Source organism: Pezoporus occidentalis, unplaced genomic scaffold (assembly GCF_034315485.1).
Source record: "Pezoporus occidentalis ecotype Australia unplaced genomic scaffold, CSIRO_AGI_Poc_V1 ctg93, whole genome shotgun sequence".
Classification (NCBI taxonomy): Eukaryota; Metazoa; Chordata; class Aves; order Psittaciformes; family Psittacidae; genus Pezoporus; species Pezoporus occidentalis.
In genome coordinates, this window is record NW_026916294.1 from 3,500,206 (window position 1) to 3,521,960 (window position 21,755).

Below are 21,755 nucleotides of genomic sequence, written 5' to 3' on the forward strand. Positions count from 1 at the left end.
ATTTTGCAGCATGCTTTTTGAAGGCAGTGAATCATTTTGCAGTTGCAGCTTGAGGTGCTTTTGTAGCCTTATCGATTGATACTGTTGTAGTACAGATTTCAGAAATACCCTTATTTTTTATTTTTTTTATTTTTTTATTTTTTTATTTTTTATTTTTTTTATTTTTTTTAACAATGGCTTACTATTTATAGCCTAAGCATTTTATTAGCTACATATTTAATGTTTAAGGGTTTTAATTGGCTTACTAGAAAAGTTGATATGCTATTTATTTTAACTTGACACAGGAGTGCCTCAGTTTCTGAGGGATTTGAAGGAGTTTATGAATTGTAGGGTTGATACATTCATGTGTTACTCATCTGTAGCTTGAAAGAGGGTTTCTGTAAACATTCATTGTTCTGGCGCTCTCCTGTTGAAGTTGAAATAATCATAGTTCCAAACTATTTTATTCTCTATATGCAGAAGGCAATTTATAGAAACATGAAGAGTAGTAATGAAGCCACCTAAACTGTTTTGCATTTTTGCTTAAAAAGGTCATCACTGCAGTGTGGATTGCTGACTGCATCCTAATCAAGCTAAGAAGTAAATTCAGATGTGGTTTTAGGAAACTGATGGCCTGCCTCATCCTTAGAGGTTTTGGGAAAGCCGGTGCTGGGTTGTATTGGTTTGGACTGATTTCAAAGGCATAACTGTGTCCACATGCAGAATCTAGGAAGTGTCTTTCTCTGATCAGTCAGAACTGGAGTAATTCCTGTTTGGCACCATTGTGAGCATGTGATTGTTAGAGGCCTGTTTATGACAGTAGGGATATGAAAATAAGAGAAAATATCACCAATAGCTTTCTATTTTATCAAATAGCCAGCCGACTTCAAGCAGTGTCCCAGTTACTTTGACATAAAGCAACTGGTGAGTGGTAATGTATTAATAAACGTGAGCCCCATGGGAATGCCTTGCCTGCATCAGTGTTTAATTTTTATTGAGCCTCAACCTCACTGTGAACAGCATTTTGGCTAATTATATGCTTTGTATTCGTAAGGGATTGGCTTGCATCTCGTTCACTTAAGCAGTTTATTGATTCAGCCTTTTCAAAGTTTTTTCTGGGACACATTTGTTTTAATTGAGAGATTATATGCAAGAAGAGGAAGGTGCAATAATTACAGAGATTTGTAGTCTTCAAATCTGACAATCACTAAAAATAGCTCTAGTTTATGTAGTATAAAGGATTTGCTGAGGGGGGAAAACTCTGAAACTCTGGAAAAACAGTAGAGAACTGAGTGCCAGCTATACAAGAAAATAGCAGCTATGATGCTTTCAGCAAGCACTAAATATATCCCTCATTATAACATTGTGTGGCTTTAGGTCTGTTTCTATGAAACAGCAACATATCTGTTTTCCTATGTCTTGAAGACAAAATTCCTTTAAAAGGCTTTGGAAACAGTGATATCTTGCTATTTATGACATTAGAACTTAATGCTGAAGTTCTGCTGTGAATCTGCTTTTTAAGGAAGTTATAGGTGGGCTATAAAGATATGCTTAGTTTCATTATATGCTGGTTTTAGAAGGAGTTCTTGGAAATAATTAAATGGGCATACAATATGTTGTAGAAATCTGACATTCCTATGTCATAGAAATCTTTGCCAGTGGGCAAAGCGTTTCTTAAAGATGGATTTTTGGTTTTTATCTCCAAAATACTTGGAGAAGATTAATAACAAACTATGACCAGGTATGTGATATGTCACCAGATCTTATATAACTTATTTACATTTCCAAAAATAAAAGAGAGGATGTACTTGTGCTGTAGCCAGGCATAGTCTAACTCTTGGTGTGGGGGAAATGTTTCTGTATGATTAAAAAAGGTAGGAATCATGTAAAGCACATATATGTGATGCTGGCATGTGTACATGTATGTATGCATGGGTCCATGTTTTATGGCTCTGCAGCATTACATAGTCTAAACTTCCTGGTTGTTGGAGGAAGCCTAAACTTTCTGGTTACTGGAGAATGATGGATTATATATAAAGAAGCTATGAATTTTGTGTAGCCATGGTCAGATCTCTTCTATCCTTGAAGTAAATGAGAGGAAGGACTTCTTTTCTGAAGCCAGCACAAAGTGAGGTTCTCTAAGGATGCAGGTATCTCATTCAGTGGTGTATTTGGGGGATTTATAGTATAGATTTGTGTTTGTGTGTGTACTGTAAACTGTTGAATATTCCATTGTGTGGACAATGGCGTGTCATAGAAGTGTTACATGATTCACGTGGGACATACACTGATAGGGGTAAATGCTGTAGAGTCTGTGTCTGTGATATCTTTTTTTGCTAAGTTGACATTATTTCTCGGGATATGATTATGTGACACTACGATGCTGTGCAGAAGTACACAAACTAGGTGAGAATGAGCTGTCTTGAGCTACTGGAAGCAGTACAGTATGCAGCAGTACAGGCTTCTTGGGCTGATGAGCCCTGCTGAGCAGTGGGGTAGGTGAGGTGCACCATACAGATCTACTGTGATTTTTGTCATCATCTATTTTGATGTGGTTATTAAAATACATTCAGTTAATGATGGCAGCAATATTACAGAATTGCAGTTGTATTTCAAGACATCTACTGCCTGTTTGATTCCTGTTGGATGTAACTACTTTAGCACTAAAGACAGGTAGGAATGTCCTAGGTTAAAACACCATCTATTTCATTAATCAGCCACTGTAATGTTATTACTTTACCTTTGAGGAAATTTAAATTAAGTTGTGCTTATGTTGTGCATTGTCATGTTTTAAATTACTTTGATAAATGCTTACTAAGGAGGAGAGTTGATTGAACTTGCTTCTTGCTCAGCGAACATATTTCAGACTTCAATGTGCTCTTGCCAGACACTGCTGAACAATATGTGACCTTTCTCAAATTATCAGCAAATACTTGTTTTTAAACTCTATAAAACTGAAATACGAGTGATTTGTGAAATGCAGAACTGGAAGTTACCTGAGAGGGAATTAAGTAGATAAGACAGGCTTCTACTTGGTTTCCTACTATAATTGAGCCTCTTAGTTAAGATAGGCATAAAATTTGTAAAACTCCAAGTGTAAGAAAATATTGTGCCAGAGCTCAATCCTTTTATCTTATTTGTTTTTTTTTAGGGTTGGTTTGTTTTGTTTTTTTTTTTGGGGGGGGGGGGGTGGTGTTGGTTTTTTTTTTTTGCAAGTCCTGAAGGACTTGGAAGAGAGCAAATCCAGCAAGAAATCTAATCACAGGCAAGGTGACATTAATAGCAAAGATGCTCCAGATGAACTTGAACTGACTTGAGAAATGTAAATACATAGACAAAAAAGCCTTCAGGGATAACTCTTGAACAACCAAACATAGCCACTTCAGTACTCCAGTACTAGCAGTAGCTACAGCAATAGTAGTTGGTACTAGGGTGTTTAGCACACAACAAAACCTCCTCACCTAACCTTTTTTTGGAGCAAGTGGTACTGTTTTAGGTAGGAGGTTGGGGGTTGCCAGTGCTTGGTCTGTTCCAGTACTTCTGTCATTGTGTTTCCAGTGGAACTGGATCTCTGGTAGTAGTGGTGAAAAATTATTCTATATTTGATAGTTCTGGGGTTTACCAGATTCTATTGTGGATTTTACTACTCTGCAAAAATAAAATCTGTTTTTTAAAATGTCTATTCTGTCATATATACCCTAATACACACTGCAGTTGTGTTTTACTCTCTTTACAGGTTTTGGTAAGTAACCAAAAAGAGTGCAGTTATAGAAGGCATTTCATTTAGACTGAGATCCTGTAAATAAAATGTAAAACCCTAGTGAGCATAGTACATAATTCCAGACACCAGAGTGTCTGCGTGCAGTTTTGTTTTGGTGTGTTTCCGTATTTAGATGTTCTGTAAAAAAACCTCAAAATTACTTACATATATGAAAGTAATTCAGAGGCATGAGTAAGCAGAAGCTTAAAGGGTTGTGGGTTAACACCACAGGTTCAACAGTAAATGGAACATTCCAAGGGAGAAGGTAAGGCTTGATCCTGTGCCTGTGTCATGCCTGTTTATCAGTGTCGAATGTACATACCCAGAGCTTGAAAAATACCCGTGATATGTTCAGTGAAGCTCATTGGATCAGCTAACCAAGGAACAAGTTAGCTTTTGAGCTTTTCCTTAATAGTGGATGAAAACAGTATTTTCTGAGTATCGTGGTTCTTCTACTTCACATATAGATACATATAATGGGAAATCAGCATTTTAAAAAGTAGCCCTAACTGTCCTTGTTTATGCTTATTCAGCTGATACTTTATTTTCCCTGCAGATTTAGGATGCAAGAGATTAAGCAGTGTGCACTAGAGCGATTGCTGTATGAAATAATTTTTATACTTGGACCTTGTTAGTTTCCAGACCTTCACTATTACTAGTACCTCCTGCTGTTCTCTGCATGCAGCAGTTACAGTGAACATACCCCTTTGCATAGTGTCAGGTGTCTCGATGATCTCAATTGGCTCATCATATTCTATTCTTCTTGATAAATTTACTGGTTATTACAATGATTGCTCCTTCCATTGTTCTGCCTCACAGTCACTGGGAAGCTTGAGAATGTGATGGATTTTAAGTGTGTGTTTCTGGATATGTCAGTTGGTTGCTTCATCGTGGATTTAGGGATTTATAGATGTGTGACATTCTTTTAGCCAGTCTGCAGGCGGATAGACTTTAGCAGAGTACTCCTGTAAGCCTATAGCATGGTTCATTAAAACACTTAACGTAGGGTTATATAAGCAAATTTAGCAAATGTGATGTATAATCACAATGAATTTTTACAGTGGTGTGTATCTTGTGTCATCTGAGAAGAAACCAGAATTTTTAGACTAGTCATAAGGTATTTTTTTGACTGTGGGAATAGCCATGGTGTTCTGCTTTGCAGGACAAAGAGGCTGATGTTTCCAGAGCTCTGATAAACTGGTGCTGTAACAAAGATCACAAAGGGGATGAAAAATAGCACTGTGTGATGTTTTTCCCAGTAACAGTGGACTGTTACAGTGCTGGAGCACATGAACTTTGTCCACTCGCATTGGAGACCAACGAGTTCATCATTGTTACTGATTTCTCAGTGCACGTTGTATTGCTTGATGTATGTAATGCTCTCTCTTTTCATACTTCTTCAATATGATGAAACTGCTGAGTTTTGACTAATCATCTGGGCAGGAGGAAAACTGTCAGGAGACCCTTCCTACTGAGTGACTGGGGGCATAAAACCTAATGAAGAGACAGTGTGGATAGCTGCTGAAGAATGAGTATGGAATTGTGTGTAGAAAACATATGGCAGGTACCCAGCTAGTTATTCAGTATCTCTCTGAGACTCAGTGCAATGGAGTTGGTGTATATCGAAAAGCTTTCTGAACATCCCTGGATTTAGGAAGGGTTTGATTTCAAGTTTGGTATTCATGCTTATCATTCATCTCTAAGGTCAAATACCAACAAAAGTGACCATGATAGCCCTCTGTGGGCATGCTCAGTCTCTCTTTGACATTGACAGGTTGGAGCAATCTGTGCTTATTGCTCTGAGATGAGAAATGTGTTGATATTCTGGTATAAACCCATGTGGAATAGGGCTGGACTTAAATATGTATTTGTTATAATTTAGACATTTAGATAAAAACTATGTAGTGCATTTGTGATGGTTAGGACCAAATATGACTGAATTTCTGTAGAAATTCCCAGTGAAACTCAGAACTTGTTGATTAGACAGTTCAGCACATGCCTTCATAGCATTTCACTTGCTCTAGTAATGCTTTAGTCCTGGAAAATAATTTTCTTCCCTTTGTTTTTAGCCATTACTGGCTGAGGACTGTGTCATAAAGGAAGGTGACTTGTACGTATTTTCATGAAGCTGGGGTACATTTTGATTTAATCACATTGATAGTTTTATTAAGATCTGAACTTTCTATTAATTGGCCTGGTAATATGAAGACGAGACAGTTGTTCAGAAATCCTTTTTGTACACATTTAAACATACAATCTGTTATTTGGACCACAGATACTATAAATTAACATTATCATATAAAACTTTACAGTAAATTCAAAAAGGTGGTTTCAGGCTCTTCTGTTTAGTTTTCTTTCTGGAAGAGAAGTATAATACAGGAGCAAATCTGCTTTTGTTGTCTTTAGGTGGGTATTCTTCTGTTTTCTGTTTTACCCTTCTTTTAATTGCATTCTTTATTTCCTTAGATGGATACTTTGATCTTTTAAAGGCTCTATTGTGCTTTAGCCAGAGATTCCTTTCAGCAAGGCTTGTCTCTCCTTTTCTGTTATGTTTTCATTAGTGTGTTAAGCAGTGCTTCCAGACTCAGATAAAGGATAAGGCCTTATTGTGCCAGGTGCTACAAAGCCCACATGGTAATAATATGAAGAGTATTTGTATACACTCATAAAACACATATGCAGCAGGAAAGGAGAAGTTGTACAGCTGATCTGATGATAGGAATCTTGTTTCCAGAGAGCTTTCTTGTTAGCTATGTTGCTAACTTTCTTGTTAGCAAGCATAGTTTGAATTCTTTTCTTTTTAATTGAAGCCAAAAATGTGTTTGCTCTTTTTTTGAGGGCTCTGATGGTTCATTGAGTTAATACTTGCATGTAGTCTATAATCTCTACAGCAGCTGTTCAAATCCAGCGCAGTCTGGAGAGAGACTTAAATTACTATAGTCCGATTGATGACTGTTGGGAGTAAAATTATCTTGTGTGGTATGCTTAGAGTCTTGTGGTGCTTGCTCTACGGAAATCCTAATAACCACAGACAATAAGATGAAATAGACCTTTGTCAACATTATAATGAATATGAGCTACACCCCCCTGATATACATATACACACATAATTAGCTCCTAAGCTGTCTCAGAAGGAAGTCTAGAGTTTGCATGCAGGCATTGGAATAAAGGATATTGCTGCTTCTAAAGCATTCTGCGGGATTGCATATTTTGTAGAATGTAAGTTTGCCATGCTGCATGCATTCTGTCAGGACTTGAGCTGATCTTGGACTGTAATTACAGTATCTCTCAGAAAACTAAATTCTTTTAAGTTCTCTTTTGTTTGAAGTTCTCTTGCTTGAGGTGATTAGGACTTTTTAAAGTACCTTCGACTCTGAATGCATGTGTGAGAAACATAAAATTGGTAGATGTGTATTTCAGTACTTACTTGAAAATTGCTAAAAAGCTATTAGATGACAAAGCCAACTTTTTTCTGCCCTTCACAGTGGCTCTGACAAGGTATTTTTATATTAGAAATGAGAACTTTACACTCCAAGGATAAAATTTGAAGAGCTAAAAATGTATTAACACACAATTTTAGTTTATAGAAATCCTGACTTATGGATGAGGGGTTTGTAGACAATTTTGGTACAGCATCTCTTGTTAGTCAAAGAGGCACGAGATATGAGAACAGTAAATATGCTATTCATGTAAACAGCAGGGCTGTCTGTATGTTGCACAAGTGAAAGAAGAATGTAGCTTGATGGGGAAGTGAGGGTGCAAGAAAAACAAGTGAAGTATTTTTAACTGAAATACAATATTTTTTTAGTAGCTCTATGTTGGTTTGTTTTCTGCCTGAAAGAGGATGGAGTTAAACTAATAGTGAATCACACTATCTAGAGGGTTTGTTTGCATCTGGAAACATGAGGGACATAATAATTTCCCCTGAATCTTGCAATTAATTTGCAGTATGGACAAAACATAGGCCTTCCGTGCCGTTGTTGCCAAGCTGCATTTTCCCTTTTTTTGTGCTCTGATAGGAAACTCAGTACAGAGTGTCCTAAAGCTTCTCTTTCCTTTCCTGCCTTTTCTGCCTACTCTTTTGTTGCATTTATCATCTATGAAGTGTGGAATGGGATAAAATGGGGGTCTGCCCTCTTGGGTACCCACGTAGTTTTCATTTCATCACGAAGAGTAGAACTTGGCACAGTAGCTGTTTTGCAGAACTGACAGCGGAACCTGGACCAAAGAGCCAGCAGTATTCGCAGTTTCTGCACAAATAATCCCATAAATGTTGCTTCACTGGAGGTAGTACGTCGCTTCTTCACAGTTCTTATTTTACTGTGAATATATTGAGTTCATATTTACTAGAAAAGTACTACTCTTGCAATAAAAGTAACCAACCTTTTGTCCTTTTTTTGTCCTTTCCTTGTATAGAGTATCATATTTGGAAAGAAAGTACTCAAGATAGGACTTTAGAGGAAGTAGAATATTTCTGGCAGGCAATCCGTTCACTACTGACATTCCTTTTATGATGTGCATTGTGCCAGCACTAATTTTAGTCAAATTTACAAGTTCCCGAATTCAGCACTTTTCAAAAGTTAGAACATACCAACTGGTATTTTTAGCAGTCATTACCTGAGAATGTCTGTGTGCTTACCTAAGGAGAATGAAAAGTTATATCCTGCTGTGCCTACACGAGTATTCAAAGCAGGGGTAGCTCATAAGGGGAAAAGTTACAAAGCTATTGCAAGAGTGAGGAGTTCACACTTAAGACTCAGCCATAGTTTGGTCCTTACCTGCCTTTTACTCCAGGGAGGAAGTAATATTTGCCAGTGCACTGTCTAGTGGCAATTGAAATCTCCTTTGAATGGAGATACGTATGGTTATTCATAATACTATTACTCATGAAAATATTTATAAAACTATTTCAGGTTAACCAACTGTATTTTGCCATCAATCTCATCTCTTAAATGTTTATTCAATAGTTAAAATGGCAAACAGAGTATCACCCTGTAATAGATGACCTCTTGCTTTACAATTCAGCTTCTTCCAGTACTGTTCTGGAGGATATGTAAACATATGTCCTTACAGTATCAGAATATCACAAGTAACAGCAGAATAAGGCCGAAGATGCAGCAAAAATGTACATGAGTAACTGTTGCCTGGAATGTACTCCTGAGAGCAGTATACTTCTCAGCTGCTTTGGGTAATGTAATTTATGCATCTGTTCCTCAGAGCTGTGTTGAAGATACCGGCAAAATTTGACTTGCTAATGCACTATATTTGTTCTAATTTGGTATACAGTAAAGTAAATATTTACATTTTAATAAAACTAAAGAAATAGGGGTTAAATCAAATGTCAGTGTTGTATTTGGCAGAATGTTCATTATGGATTTAAGTCAGGAACAAACACTATAAAACCACTGTGCAATTACAAAAAGCCATATAATACCTAAAAATAGAGTACAATGATTTTGCATCATACCTGTTAAATGGATGAAAATTGTTTCTGCTGGGAGTTAAATGTCCTACCTTGCATTTAGATGCTGATGTTTTCAAAACAGCTGTTAGAATAGCAGGGCAGGGATTGTCTTTACCATGCCTGCACTATATTAAATCTGCTTCCTCAGACTAACAGTCTTTGCATGGCAGATATGGATACAGCACTTCAGTGAACACTTGGTTTTCAGCATTTATGAAGCTGTCAGTGTTAGGCAGACCCTCAGGAGAAGGCCTGAGGGCCCTTCCTGTGTTGTGCAGGTGGCTGAACTTCTTTTTATGATTACTGAGATTTCTGCGTTCATAGACCTGCCTGTGAAATGAGGGCCTGGATTCCTATATCCTAATGAACTGCTGTGGTGCTAATTGTCATTCTCACCAGTTTTGGATAAGCAGACAAAGACGGCATGAGCTATTGGAATAACCCAGCTGTGGGGCATCCTGGCTGGTTGTGTTTGAAACACACTAGTTGGTGTGGGATAAGAAAGCATTTGTTACCCTGTTTTCTGTCAGCGTTGTGAAAATTAGAGAAGTACTCACTCCAGGGTTGCTAACCCAGCTTCTGTTACTGGTTCTGAATTTACATTACAAAAAAGAAAGGTTGTGAAGCTGTCTCCTGGTCCCTGCTGAGTGGAAAAGAACAGTTTGCAGAGGAAGAACACTTGTAAGATCAGAGCACATCTGCCTTAATGATGTGCCTTCCAAGGACAGGGCACCTTCCGAATTGTGCTGGTGCCCTGCAGGTCTTATAGTAGAGAAGCCTTTTTTAAGTTTCATAATCTCTTTACCTGTTGGCTCTTATGACCTCCAATAGACTCTGCAGTGCAGAAATATTTATAGATACTCTTGATGAGTGTCCCATAAAGACCTGATCTTCTTCTGACTCTTGTTAAAGTTACTACTTGTCCTATGACAAAGCTTAAATATCCTAGTCATAAACTAGCTCCAGTGGAATCTGTAGATTCTGAATATATTTATCCCCATGTTGCGGAAGACAAAAATGAGACAGTGAGAAGTGAAACAATAGGCCTAAATATAGTTGTGTTTAGTAGCTGAGATAGCAAAAGCACCCAGAAATACTGTATTTTAATATTAGATCTGGTTCTGTGTTCCAGGCGGATATTGGGTGCTTTGTGGGAATAATAATTAGGTTCTCTGTGTTTTATTTCATTGTCTGGTATCTGTGCTGTGGAGTGACTTATGTCTAGTGGTGCATTAGAATAATGAAATTACCTTTACAAAGCATTGGCTTTGTGCTGCTTTGCTTTGTTGTTGTCCAGGGTGGAAAACATACATGTTATATCCTTTCTTTTATTTTTTGCTATGCATTTGGTCTGTAACATTGACTCTTGCATACATCTGACAAAGACTCTTGCCATTACTCTTCCCTAGATAAAATGTCGAGCTGTTTATGTGAACTTAGGGTGGTCCAGCTGTGGGTTTTTCTTTTGATGATCTGGAATCCATTTCCAGACATTTTCTTTCAGCTAGTTGCATACATACACATAGCAAACTGCTAAATACTCAGAAAGGTTTGCGTAGCATGGTTTTGAATTGCTTAAAATGCTTTGGGAAGCAGTTTGTGTTATAACAGTTTCAACTACACAACTGAATTTCTGAGTGATTGCTATAAGTAACTAGAGGACAGAGCATGCAGAGACACAAGCAAGTGTGGATTTTGACAGGAGAATTTAAAGAAACTGAACGTGAAAATTTGAACTGAAAACCTTAATATATTTACTGCAACATCTTTGTATTGGGCTCTAGGGCAGCCTCTCAGAAGTTTTGGAAGTCAAGTAATTCAAATAATTTAAAGTAGATTAGAAAGATACACAAGGCATGTAAGTGGGAAGCCTTCCTGTATTTCAACAGTAAATTTAATGTCTTTCATGTGTTTGATCAATGCAGCAGTGCGTTAAAAACTGTTGCAAATGTTAAGATGTATGGTCTATTTAAATTACACACTTTCTTCTTTAGATTGTGCAACAGCAGGAGTGAACAGATATGAGTTGTTTCAGTGTAGGTACTTTATACATGCCTGCACACTCTGGGCTAATGCACATGCTGCTGCTATTTTTCTGTGTGTTTTTGCTTTCTTTTTTTCACTTTTTTGCACTACCCTGACTTTTGTGGTCTGTGTTGTTCAATTAGGAGAATTTTGGAGTCATTAAATGGCTTCCTTTGGTCTCGCAATGTCTTGAATTCAGCAGTTGATACTCCCCAGTGACCTACGTTAGCTCTGCCAGGCTCTATTAGGATGGTCTTTAAAGTGTAGTTAAAGTAACCTTTGAGTTTTGAAAACGTTGAGGTCATCTCCATCCTCTTTTTCCATTCTATCAATGAGGACCAATTCTACATGTCAGCTTTAGTGAGGGATATGGTGTAAAAGCAGCAAAGTGAGAATCATAGTGACATGCTGCAGCCATTCTTTAATGGGTGAGCCAGTCCTTTAATTGGCTAATGCAGTAGCATTAACCAGTGCAATAAAGCAACATGCCCTTAGGTCAGGCCTAACTTTGGGCCCTGGACTGAATCGATGCATGCATGGTGTTTTCAGTTTCTTGTTGCTTTTAGGTGGATGGAAAAGGGCTTATGCGTTCGCAAGGTGACTTGGTTTTGACTTGGGTATCACCTGAGCTCTTAGTGAAGGGGAATCAACCTCTATTTCTCTTCAGCTTTTTTTCCTGCCATCTGTGAGAGGAGAAGGCAGCTATTGAGATGGGGAGTTGTCTCTGCCTCTAACAGCGTAATGAAAACTCTGAAACCCTGGCAAGGGTAGAGTGTCTAATGGCTAGCAATTTCTGTGTATGGTCCTGAATCTGTGATTACAGTGTGGAGGCTGACATGCAGAGATAGAGAATGATGTAGACTCAGAGTCTTTTGGGGGAAAACCAACAATTCTGTGAGAATTACTGTGTTGCACTCTAGCACACTAAGCAAATTGCTAGAGATCTTGGCATTGCAGTGGCTTAACAGTGACTGGGAAAACCATTTGATTCACTTGCAGATTGATTTTGTAAGCATGAGAATTTAATAGCACTGGTGAAGGGAGATTACTATTCCTGCTATGATATCTTCCCAGTTTTAGTTTCTGTGCGTTATGTTATGTGCCCTTTTCAGTGGCCAAAGTGTAAGAGTCACTCCTTGTAAAAATGACACAAATGTTCTGTAAAAGCAAAATCAGATTTGAGAAGGATGTCTCCATCTGTAATAAACAGAATAAGGAGGAAGAGTACTGTCAGAAAAAGATGGATTTATCTTTTGTATAAGACCAACAGAATATATTTAGGAAATAGGAAGCTGAATAAAATGATTTAGGACTGAGCTTCCCAAGAGATGGCTGCCTGCAGTTGCAATCTACAGAGGTCTTTGTATTCCTATAAATGTAAAGAAGCTGCTGACAGGTGCTTGGCTTCAGTGCTTCTTTTTCCATGCTTTACTTCAGCTGAACCTTGATGTCTACGCACAACAAAGCCTACTTTATTTTTTTTGGAATTAGGGAGGAAGAATCTGTCTACACAGGCATGTGTGTGTGTACTCCTTTGTATGAGGATGTATTGAGTATTTAAAGGGAGATGGCAATGATACAAGTATGTTATCTACCTAAGATTTTACATTTTAAATGCTGTTGATGGATTGTGAATAAGGATTTTGAATATTTACTGATATGGCTATTTATTTAACTGTACAGATCAAAGCAAAACTTAGAAATGTATGGTAGTTTCTTTCCCTTGCTTATAGCAAAAGGTGTTTCTGATTAGTAGTCTTTTGGTCTAGAAGCTGACTTCCTTTTCAGGCTTTCCTGTATTTTTTCCACAGGTAAATGTCAGCCAGCAGAGTTTCTGGTGATAAATTTGTAATGCCACTCCTTAGATTGGGACTCATAGTGACCAAGTTGCAGCCCTTAAGAACTGTGCTGCTTTGACAGTTTTTCCTCCAGTGCCATGTTCTCTAACCATCTCAAGGTTTCATCTTGAGCTGTGTCAGAAAGCAGAGGTTGTTATCTGAATCAGAGTGTTCCTGGTTCACAATGGAAGTATACTGGTTATAGCTCAACATGTTTACCATCTGGCATCTCTGTATGCTCTTCCAGGAATGAATTAAAGGCTTTAGTTGAATTCCTACTGCGCAGCTATCTGTATCTCAGAAATCACTATTGCTGTTGACTACCTCAGTGGGAACAGCAAGGGTTGACTGTTGGTTGTTTCTGAGCCAGCTTCCTTCTCTCCAGGAGCCAAATCCTTTGTGTGTTAAAGTTGATCAAAAGTTTCCATTGTTGAAAGGACATTGTATCAAACTGCAAGATGACTCTTACAGCCAAGAACTGAGGCAGCATTATTTTTCAGTTATTTAGTTATTCAGTTTAATTTTCTTCACAATCCTTGCTGTTAGTGCTGTTCTACAGTTCATATTTTAAATTCTCTCTCCTCGTTTTAGATTTGGTCTCCTAGGGAAGTCACCTGAGTATAAACAGTAATTGGCTTTGAAGTCTGGGCTTCACTTCCTTTGCAACTTTGCATAAATTCCCTTCAGAAATTGTGATCAGTGCTGATCCTTTCTTTGTTTACATCCACAGGAAAATATCCCTCAAAGAAAAGGGTGAAGAGACATAAGTGACTCATATATTGTTCTGTCAAAGCATATGTAGATTTAATTTGTACCAGAAACTGTGACGGGGAAGTGAGTCTGTTTCTGAGAGTCCACGGCTTCCTTTGTTCTTTGTTTCCTTTCTGGCTTCACAGCAGATCATTTGGTTTGGTTTGGTTTTTAATCTCTGCATAAATTTTCACCATGGGTTTCCTTCCCTGTTATTACCAGCCAGCCCACCGATCAGCAGGAACACAAGCCTGGTGCCTAACTTTGTGGATTATGTTGGAATCAGAAATCAAATATGTGATAATTAATGTAACATGCTTTTAAGTGTTGTGATGTTTAATGGGTAGATGTGCATCGTGAAGATCTTTCTTGTCTGCAGTTTGTGATGAAGATGAATCATTCTTTGGGGAAAGGTTATAGTCATGTTGTAAATCGCATTCTAAAAATGAAGGAAAAAATAAAATCCAGCAGTGATAAATAACTACCATCTGGAATCTGAACTATGTAATTGTATTACGATTTGTCATCCACATAAGATAAGCTTTTGAGAATGTATAAGTTGAAGGTGTAGACATAGAGATACCCAAATGTGTTAAGTACTTCAAGTAGTAAAGTTAAATGAAGGTGAAAAAATACACTCCATGTGAGGTGGAAAGACTCATGGTACCAAGAAGATGGAACTCGTTGCTACACAGCAGTATGGGAGTAGGTAGGCATTAGGGATAGCCATACAGTAGGTTTTACATTCTAAAAAATCGGGCTCACTTTAATTGCTTGTGAGATGAAAATGAATGCACATCCAAGAAGCCACTGAGATGCTTTTTATAATTTAACTTTGGTTGATGTGGCTCCAAGATGTGGCAAGGGATGCAGATGAGCTGTGTATGGGATTGTCCAGCTTTGAGAAATACGTACTGCTGGAAGAAAAGAAATAGAGGGTTTTGAGAAAAGGCACTGGAATAAAACAAGAGAAGAAAGCCAGCTAAGAAATAGGAAAACAGTGGAGAGGAAAAAAAAAGGCAAAATGCCTTTAGAAATAACTACACTGAATCAACAGCACATAAATTTCTGCTTCTGCCAACTGCCTACTCACTTTCTCTTTTAATAGAAAGAATCATCCTGGGTCTGAAACAAGTAGTGTGGGGAGCCATGGATTTACTAAGGAAGTGAGATTCCTGTTTTAGTAGGTTATAGCTTGCAATGCTGATTTAGTAATGGATTTTATCTCTATAGGGTGTATATAACACATTAAAGTGATAGAAGCAGCCTTTCATTTTTCTAAGGATGCTGCTCCAGTGTAAAAGTGAAGCTTCAGTAATAACTTTATTATTTCCTTTCAGAATATTTCAGTAATGAAACTTAGTTCTCTAAGAAGCCTTTTACAGACATTGCTTTATTCTCACAATGTTTCTGTAAGTGGTAGCAGCTCGTGGAGCACAGCCATGTTTAGAACCTGGTACTGCATCTTGTGTTCATTGCTCATAGCAAAGCTGTCAGCTGAGGCATATCTAGGGACAGACAGGCGACTTGCAGAGGTGGTTTGTTTTCTGGAAAACTGCTTAATTGATTAAAAGAGGTGTTTCACTAACAAACAGCTTTTATTTCTGTTCCTTTCTTTTTAGCTGGTGTTGCCGGAGTACTCTATTCATAGTCTTTTCTGCATAATGTTTTTGTGCGCTCAGGAGTGGCTCACACTGGGGTTAAATGTTCCTTTGCTTTTTTATCACTTCTGGAGGTAAGCTCATCTTTTATATGCTGACTTCTTGTTAGCCTTATTTGCCAACTCATCACACATGCAGGTTGTATGAACTATGACATGCAGTGATAGGAGTATGGCTGGGTATCTTTTACCTAGAAGTTTTTGCCTATGAGCAGCTGAAATGTTCACAGAGAAAAAGTAAATATTTTTCATGAATGCTTGCTATGGGTACAGAAAACACATAACAATATAAATATGGGGTTTAGTTGCTAACTTAGGTGAATATTGCAAAGTATGTCAGAACACACTTGCCACAGCTGAATGAAAACTTGGAAATTAAATAGGCTGGAATCTAAAACTGGAACTTGGTGAGGCTCTAAGTACTTCACAGATAGGAAGTATTTACTTCTGAACTGAAGTACCGAACACAGAAGGCAGTTCATATCTGAAAGATCTTGGATCTATTCATTCATCTCCAGTTGAAAGATTTCCTTGCTAAAGTTGTGAAATAGAGACTGGCAGATTGACAGAATTTTGCTTCTCATCTTCTTTGGCAGCTTTAAGCTTTCTTTTGTTTTTTTCAGTATAAAATAAGTTGTTTCTTTCTGTACAGTAAAGAGTATCTGTTCTGAAAGGGAAGTCTCTTACATGCTATTGCACTAGGGATTGCAGTAGTTGAAGAGCTGTTGTCTTCACCCTGCCCACATGAAAAAGCAGGGAGTGTTTCCGCTCTGGATCTCTGCGATGTGTTTATATTCACTGAAGCACTTTCAGAGTTGATCACATAAGACCTGCTGTTGAGCAGCTTTAATGTTTTCTGGACAGGCAGTGCAGCTGCTGCTGCATCTTCATCTGCATTCTAGTGGAGGATCTGCCTTCTGTTGCCTCTGAAGATAACCAAAAGATACCAGGTTTTGTGGTTGTCAGTTTGAAGACTTCACTAGTTTTTCATTTCTGCAGTGTTTGTAGAAGCACGGATTACTTCTGTCTGTCAAGTTCTCTTTTGTGTTACAAAGGCACATATTGAAGCAAGTATCTCCAGTTGCAAGGTAGCTTGAAGAGTTCTGTAAAGAAGGCAAAACCATTATCCCAACCAGGAACTAAATAGTAGTAGCTTTTTTACACTATTTTCTGCAAAATCTTAGCACACCACCATATGATAAAGTGTATTATTCAGAAGTTAAAGTGCCAGTACAGTTCTCAGAAAGCTAAATTAAGTGGAGCTAGGAGTACTTTTCTCTCTATTGCTTAGGTGCAATAAAAATAATCATGTTTTATGGTGCTGTTTGACTAAGGATTAACAACTAAAGTGTGACAATAATATTGGTTTAGAAAGCTTTTAAAAACACTAAATTGTATTTTACATTCAAGGTGAGAATGGTCAGATTCTAAATAATGTATCAACCTTTGGAGGGAACTTTTGTTTGTCTTTTTTTTTTCTTTCCATGATTCTCCATATGCTTCGCTATAATAGTTTGTCTGTATAAGTGTTCCGGAATTTCTGCTGGTTTAACCACAGATAGGTTTAGGTTCATTGTGTAATCCTCTGAAAAAAACCCCACATGGGAAGATACTGTGTAATATCTTCATCTCTGTTAAGATAATAAAGCAAGGTTCCACTGTTGGTCTCTGTAAAAGAATTTTTAATGTTACTAAAGATTGTAAGTGGATGTGATTAATGCTGGGAGGAAGACAAAGTTATTATGAGAACATTTCCTTTCAAAATTTGATGCTAGTCACTTGTTTGGGGGGTTTAGATCTTTCTATCTATGCATTTGTCTTTATTTATAAGGAATCCCAGTAATCTTCACTATTTACTATTTCAGAGCAATAGCAATAACAATATTACATCTGACCCTGATCTTAAAGCAATTCATTAACTTTGTTGAAGACTTTTTTTCTTTTTTGGTTCACTTCTGCATTTTACTGCAAAGTAGCGGAAACAAAAGCTCCTTTGCCAAAAAAGTTCTTCTGTGAGGATTTTCTCAAACATCCAGTCATTGCTGAGAATAATTAGAAATCTTTCCTATTAAGACGAAAAACATTGTCCAATGAAAATTATTTGGATAATAAATTTTTAAGCAGTCCTACATGTGGAAAACATTAATCAGCCAGCTCTTGCATTACTCCATATTGACTTGTTTCCTTTTCAGACTTGAAGGAACTTACCTGTCAGTTGGTTGAGACTGTCAGCTTTCATCATGTCTGAAATCAGTTGTATAGGTGCAGTTAAAGCCCAGTAATCCTCTTTCCATGCTGTGATCACAAGCTGCCACATATTATCACTCACTATATGTAAGTTATTAGTGAGTAAGCCAGAAATAACTGCATAGGAAGGGGGCATGTTTCAATCTGAAGAATTAATAGAATACAGAAAGTCCAGATTCATGAATTGGTTGGTTCTGTAAGAATGGTCTGCTTAGACTAGCGTCCTGATTTTAACAACGTCTGGAGACAGAGGCTTGAAGAAGAGAGGAAAATTCCTCCTATATTGTGGAAATGATTGTCATCTGGGAGGGTGATAAGGAGGGTGTATATTTGCATGTATTTAATACAGAATATTATAGTAACTTCAGATGTCTTCTGTTCTCTCAGGTATTTTCGTTGCCCAGCAGATAGTTCAGAGCTAGCATATGATCCACCTGCAGTCATGAATGCAGATACCTTGAGTTACTGTCAGAAAGAGGCCTGGTGTAAGCTAGCTTTCTATCTCCTTTCCTTCTTCTACTATCTGTACTGGTGAGTCTGGTCATTTCACTAAGGAAATAGTAGCTGCTTTTCATTTGACATGTGAAATTGTGTTTAGGAATGACTGGAGCCAATTGGCCTGTTTCCTTAATCTTATAAAACTCGCTTCTGATCTGGATTCAGGGAAACATGCCCACTTACACATGTGCTTATATCTGCTGACACCTCAGTACAGAATACTAAATGTTTATCTAAGGGCTGAGCCAGGCCCCAGGGCCAGCCCAAGGGAAAAATTTTTGCTCCTCTGCATAGCTTTTTGGGATGGGTGAAATGGCAAATGTTATGGTAATGGCATTAAATCAAATAAAAATGGTAGCGTTCTTATGATTCAAGACAATCATAAGAAAAAATACTACGTATGCTGGTGTAGTGATGCTCAATGTAATAGGTTAATACATAGGTAGATGGTGGGTAGGAAAGTGGAGTGCACCATGACTGTAGTCATTCCTGCAGGCTTGCTTTCATGACAGGGTAAGCATGTGTCTTGTCCAAATCCCTCATCTAAGTACATTCTTGAAGATACGCACTCCAGTTGTGTGTTGTCTCCCTGACCCTTTCTGCTGTCAGATGTCCTTAGTGCACAGTCACAAATGCTCAGTGCAAGAATATGTGAGGTTCATATATAAGGTAAGTCCTTTTCAGAATCCTTGTGCTTTCAGCCTCCCCTCTAATTACACCATAGAAATATTTGAAACAAAAGTTAACGTTAAATGGAGGTGTTGTTTTTATGATGGCTTTGTTCTGCTCCTTCTTCCATAATGCATTTGGACAGACTGCCTCTTCAAGCCAGCCTCACATGCAGCAATCCCTCTGTAAGGCAAGTTTGTATGCTAGTGGAAGAAGATAAATGTTATTTCTCCTTTGATTACTGGCCCAGTATCTGTTCTGTTTTTCCCCATATCTCGAGGAGTTATTGCTGCAGGTTTTTGTTTCTCAATACTACCTTTAAGTACTATTGAGAAAAAAGATTTCTGTCCACATGTGCATGTATAAGTGCCTGTCTGCATACATGAGAGAAAGAAAGCAGAAGGACCCAGACTCACAGAAGCTAGTAGGTACCTAACTCACATTAAGATGGATGGGGCATGAAAATCTGAGGAGGACTTTAGCATCCAGTAGCTTTGCGGGTTTAGGCTGAGCACCTTTGCCTTAGTCCTCTTCACAGGGCCAAGAGCGGAAAGCATGGCAGTAATGCTAGACAAACTCTGTTGGTAGTGCTTGCAAGGAGGCAAGGCACAGCTGGAGAGAGAAGCATTTTAACCCCACATTTCTGTGTTGGCTAAAAGACTCTGCAGAGTCAGCTATGTATTGTGGTCTGGCATTTCTGCTGGGATTCTACTGTTGTGTAGTTTCCTCTGAGTGCTGCTTCTTTAATTCTAAAATGTGACCATACCCCAAAATCCACTGCCTGGTGCTAAATAAAATAGTATTAATTACATTCAATTTTGCTGTGCTTTCCTGGGTATTGTCAGAATTAGAATTGCAGTAAAATGAAGCCATGGCAATGTACCGTGGTGTCTTTGCTTTTCAGAGTTGCATTTAATATATATGGATTTACTCCAGCTGGGTATGTGTTTTATGTTTCTTCTACTGCATGGATTTTTTTCCAAAGGAAACAAAATAATGCAGTTTTGTGGGAAACCTTGCCTTCCCTGCTGAGAGTTGCTGGTTGAAGTTTTAAAGATCAAATGTTGTGAAGTAAAATGGGCTTGTTTCTTCACTGTTCAAATTCAGACATCAGACTCCATTTTAATAAGCTCAAACACAGCTTGTAGTTCAGTAGGATGTCGATAATGAATTTGTTATTTCTTGAGTGCTTTTTGATACCCGTCTTGAATACACCACAATTAAGATGCTTTAGAGAGCTAGAATGCAAAGGAAAGCACAGGCCATTATGGTCAGACCTGAGAAACAGACAGTAAAGGGTGATAAAAATCAAAGTGCTCTGTATGCTTCAAAAGGATACTTTCATATCGTGTCCTTCTTTTATTTTCAGCATGATCTACACTTTGGTGAGCTCTTAACTACAAGATCATCATTAAAAACTGAAAACAACAAAGGCTTGGAGGTGCAAGGATGAGTGAGCCAAGTGATGCATGATTAAAAACAAACAAAAAAAAAAGCAAAGAGGAAAACGTTGAACCCAGGAAGTACACAGAATACATGAAAGAAAGACCCAGCGAGAACAAGCAGAGTACTATGGGAGAATGGCTGAGTTAACTGTGTTTATCTCCTGTTTCTCAATGTGTTGCAGTAAATGACTTTCAAAACAAGCAAAACAAAAACTGCAACAAGGTGGGCTAAGTTACACAGCTATTCACCTCTCCAGGGATAATGCTGCTTGGTTTAGTGGCTTCATTATAAACTATAGTTCCTACTGTCTTCCAGGGAACAAAGATGTTTTTTTTTTTCTTAATGACTGCTGTGGACTGAAGAAGCAGAGGGCAAGAACATCCTTTGCAGAAGGAACAGCTGTACAACACGTTGAGAAAATGAGCACAGACTTGAGTGCAAATAAGATGTGTGACTGTTCTGCAGGGATGTGCACATGACGCTAATCAAACAGGGATGTCAGATCGTGTGGAATTGCTTCAGTGTTGGGGGTTTTTTCCACCCATAGCAACAATAACAAAAGAATTTGCAGTTGCAGTGTTCTGCTTTCTAATGATATTCTGCTCTTGTAGGTGAACATCTGGTATGTTCCTGTACTTCATTTGTGATGCACTAATAACATAGTGATACGTATAAGTATTTTGGGTTTCACCTAATCATGCCAAACACTTACCAGAATAGTGTTCCTCTGACCGGAGGAAAAAATAAACAAGAGAAAGGTAAAAGCTGCATATATGAAAGAGGATTGTAACATAGGTATTATATTAATCAAAATGCTGGATAACAAAATACTGGACCAGCTACTTATGGTCTGTAATTCTGTTTTGCATCTTTATTTCTGCTGTCAAGTTTAAGCTGAAGCAAATGTACAAAATGTTTGTCTTGTATGAGGTTCATACTGAAAGATGTTCAGGGTTTTTATAATTTAAATGTTTTAAAATTTTATCATGTAATTGTCATTTAATTCTTACATATGGGCAGTATATCCTTATATATATGTACATACAAATACACATTACATAAATACTCAAAACCTATTTATATTTAGGTAAATCTGTTTGATTGATAGGTCAAAGGCATCAAGTGTCCAGAATTCCTGCTAAATATACTTCAGTGCTGAACATAATGGACCAGGGCTGGGTCCCTCAGAGTCACTAAGTTATTTCAGTACAGCCACTGGTGCTCTGGGTAGTAGGCAAGCCTGTAAGATCAAGACTAACCCCAGTGCATGCACAGAGACCACTTGGATCTTGCATTGTGAATGAGCTAATAAGGTATGTTACTACCAGAGATGCTGCAGAGAACAGTGCAGAGAAGCCCATCTGTACCCCAGCTTGGTTTCAGCTGGTCTGGGTAGCACTAGCTCATTGTTGACCCTGC

The 21,755-nt window shown here is 38.0% G+C and overlaps 1 protein-coding gene across 2 annotated transcripts in view; it reads left to right on the forward strand.

The window, feature by feature from the left end:
• The window catches only part of CNIH3 (cornichon family AMPA receptor auxiliary protein 3), a 44,013-nt gene extending 22,601 nt beyond the window's left edge, over positions 1-21,412 (forward strand). The window contains exons 4-7 of one of the 2 annotated variants that reach the window (XR_009962249.1): positions 15,439-15,551; positions 18,111-18,254; positions 20,260-20,558; positions 20,652-21,412. Coding sequence is in view for 1 of the 2 variants with exons in the window: in XM_062606046.1 (XP_062462030.1) it covers positions 15,439-15,551; positions 18,111-18,254; positions 20,260-20,287 (285 nt within the window). In the remaining variant the exon portion in view is untranslated. Of the gene's footprint in view, positions 1-15,438; positions 15,552-18,110; positions 18,255-20,259 lie in introns of both variants that reach the window. The other variant, XM_062606046.1, reaches the window with a different exon arrangement.
• Positions 21,413-21,755: the final 343 nt, after the last annotated feature.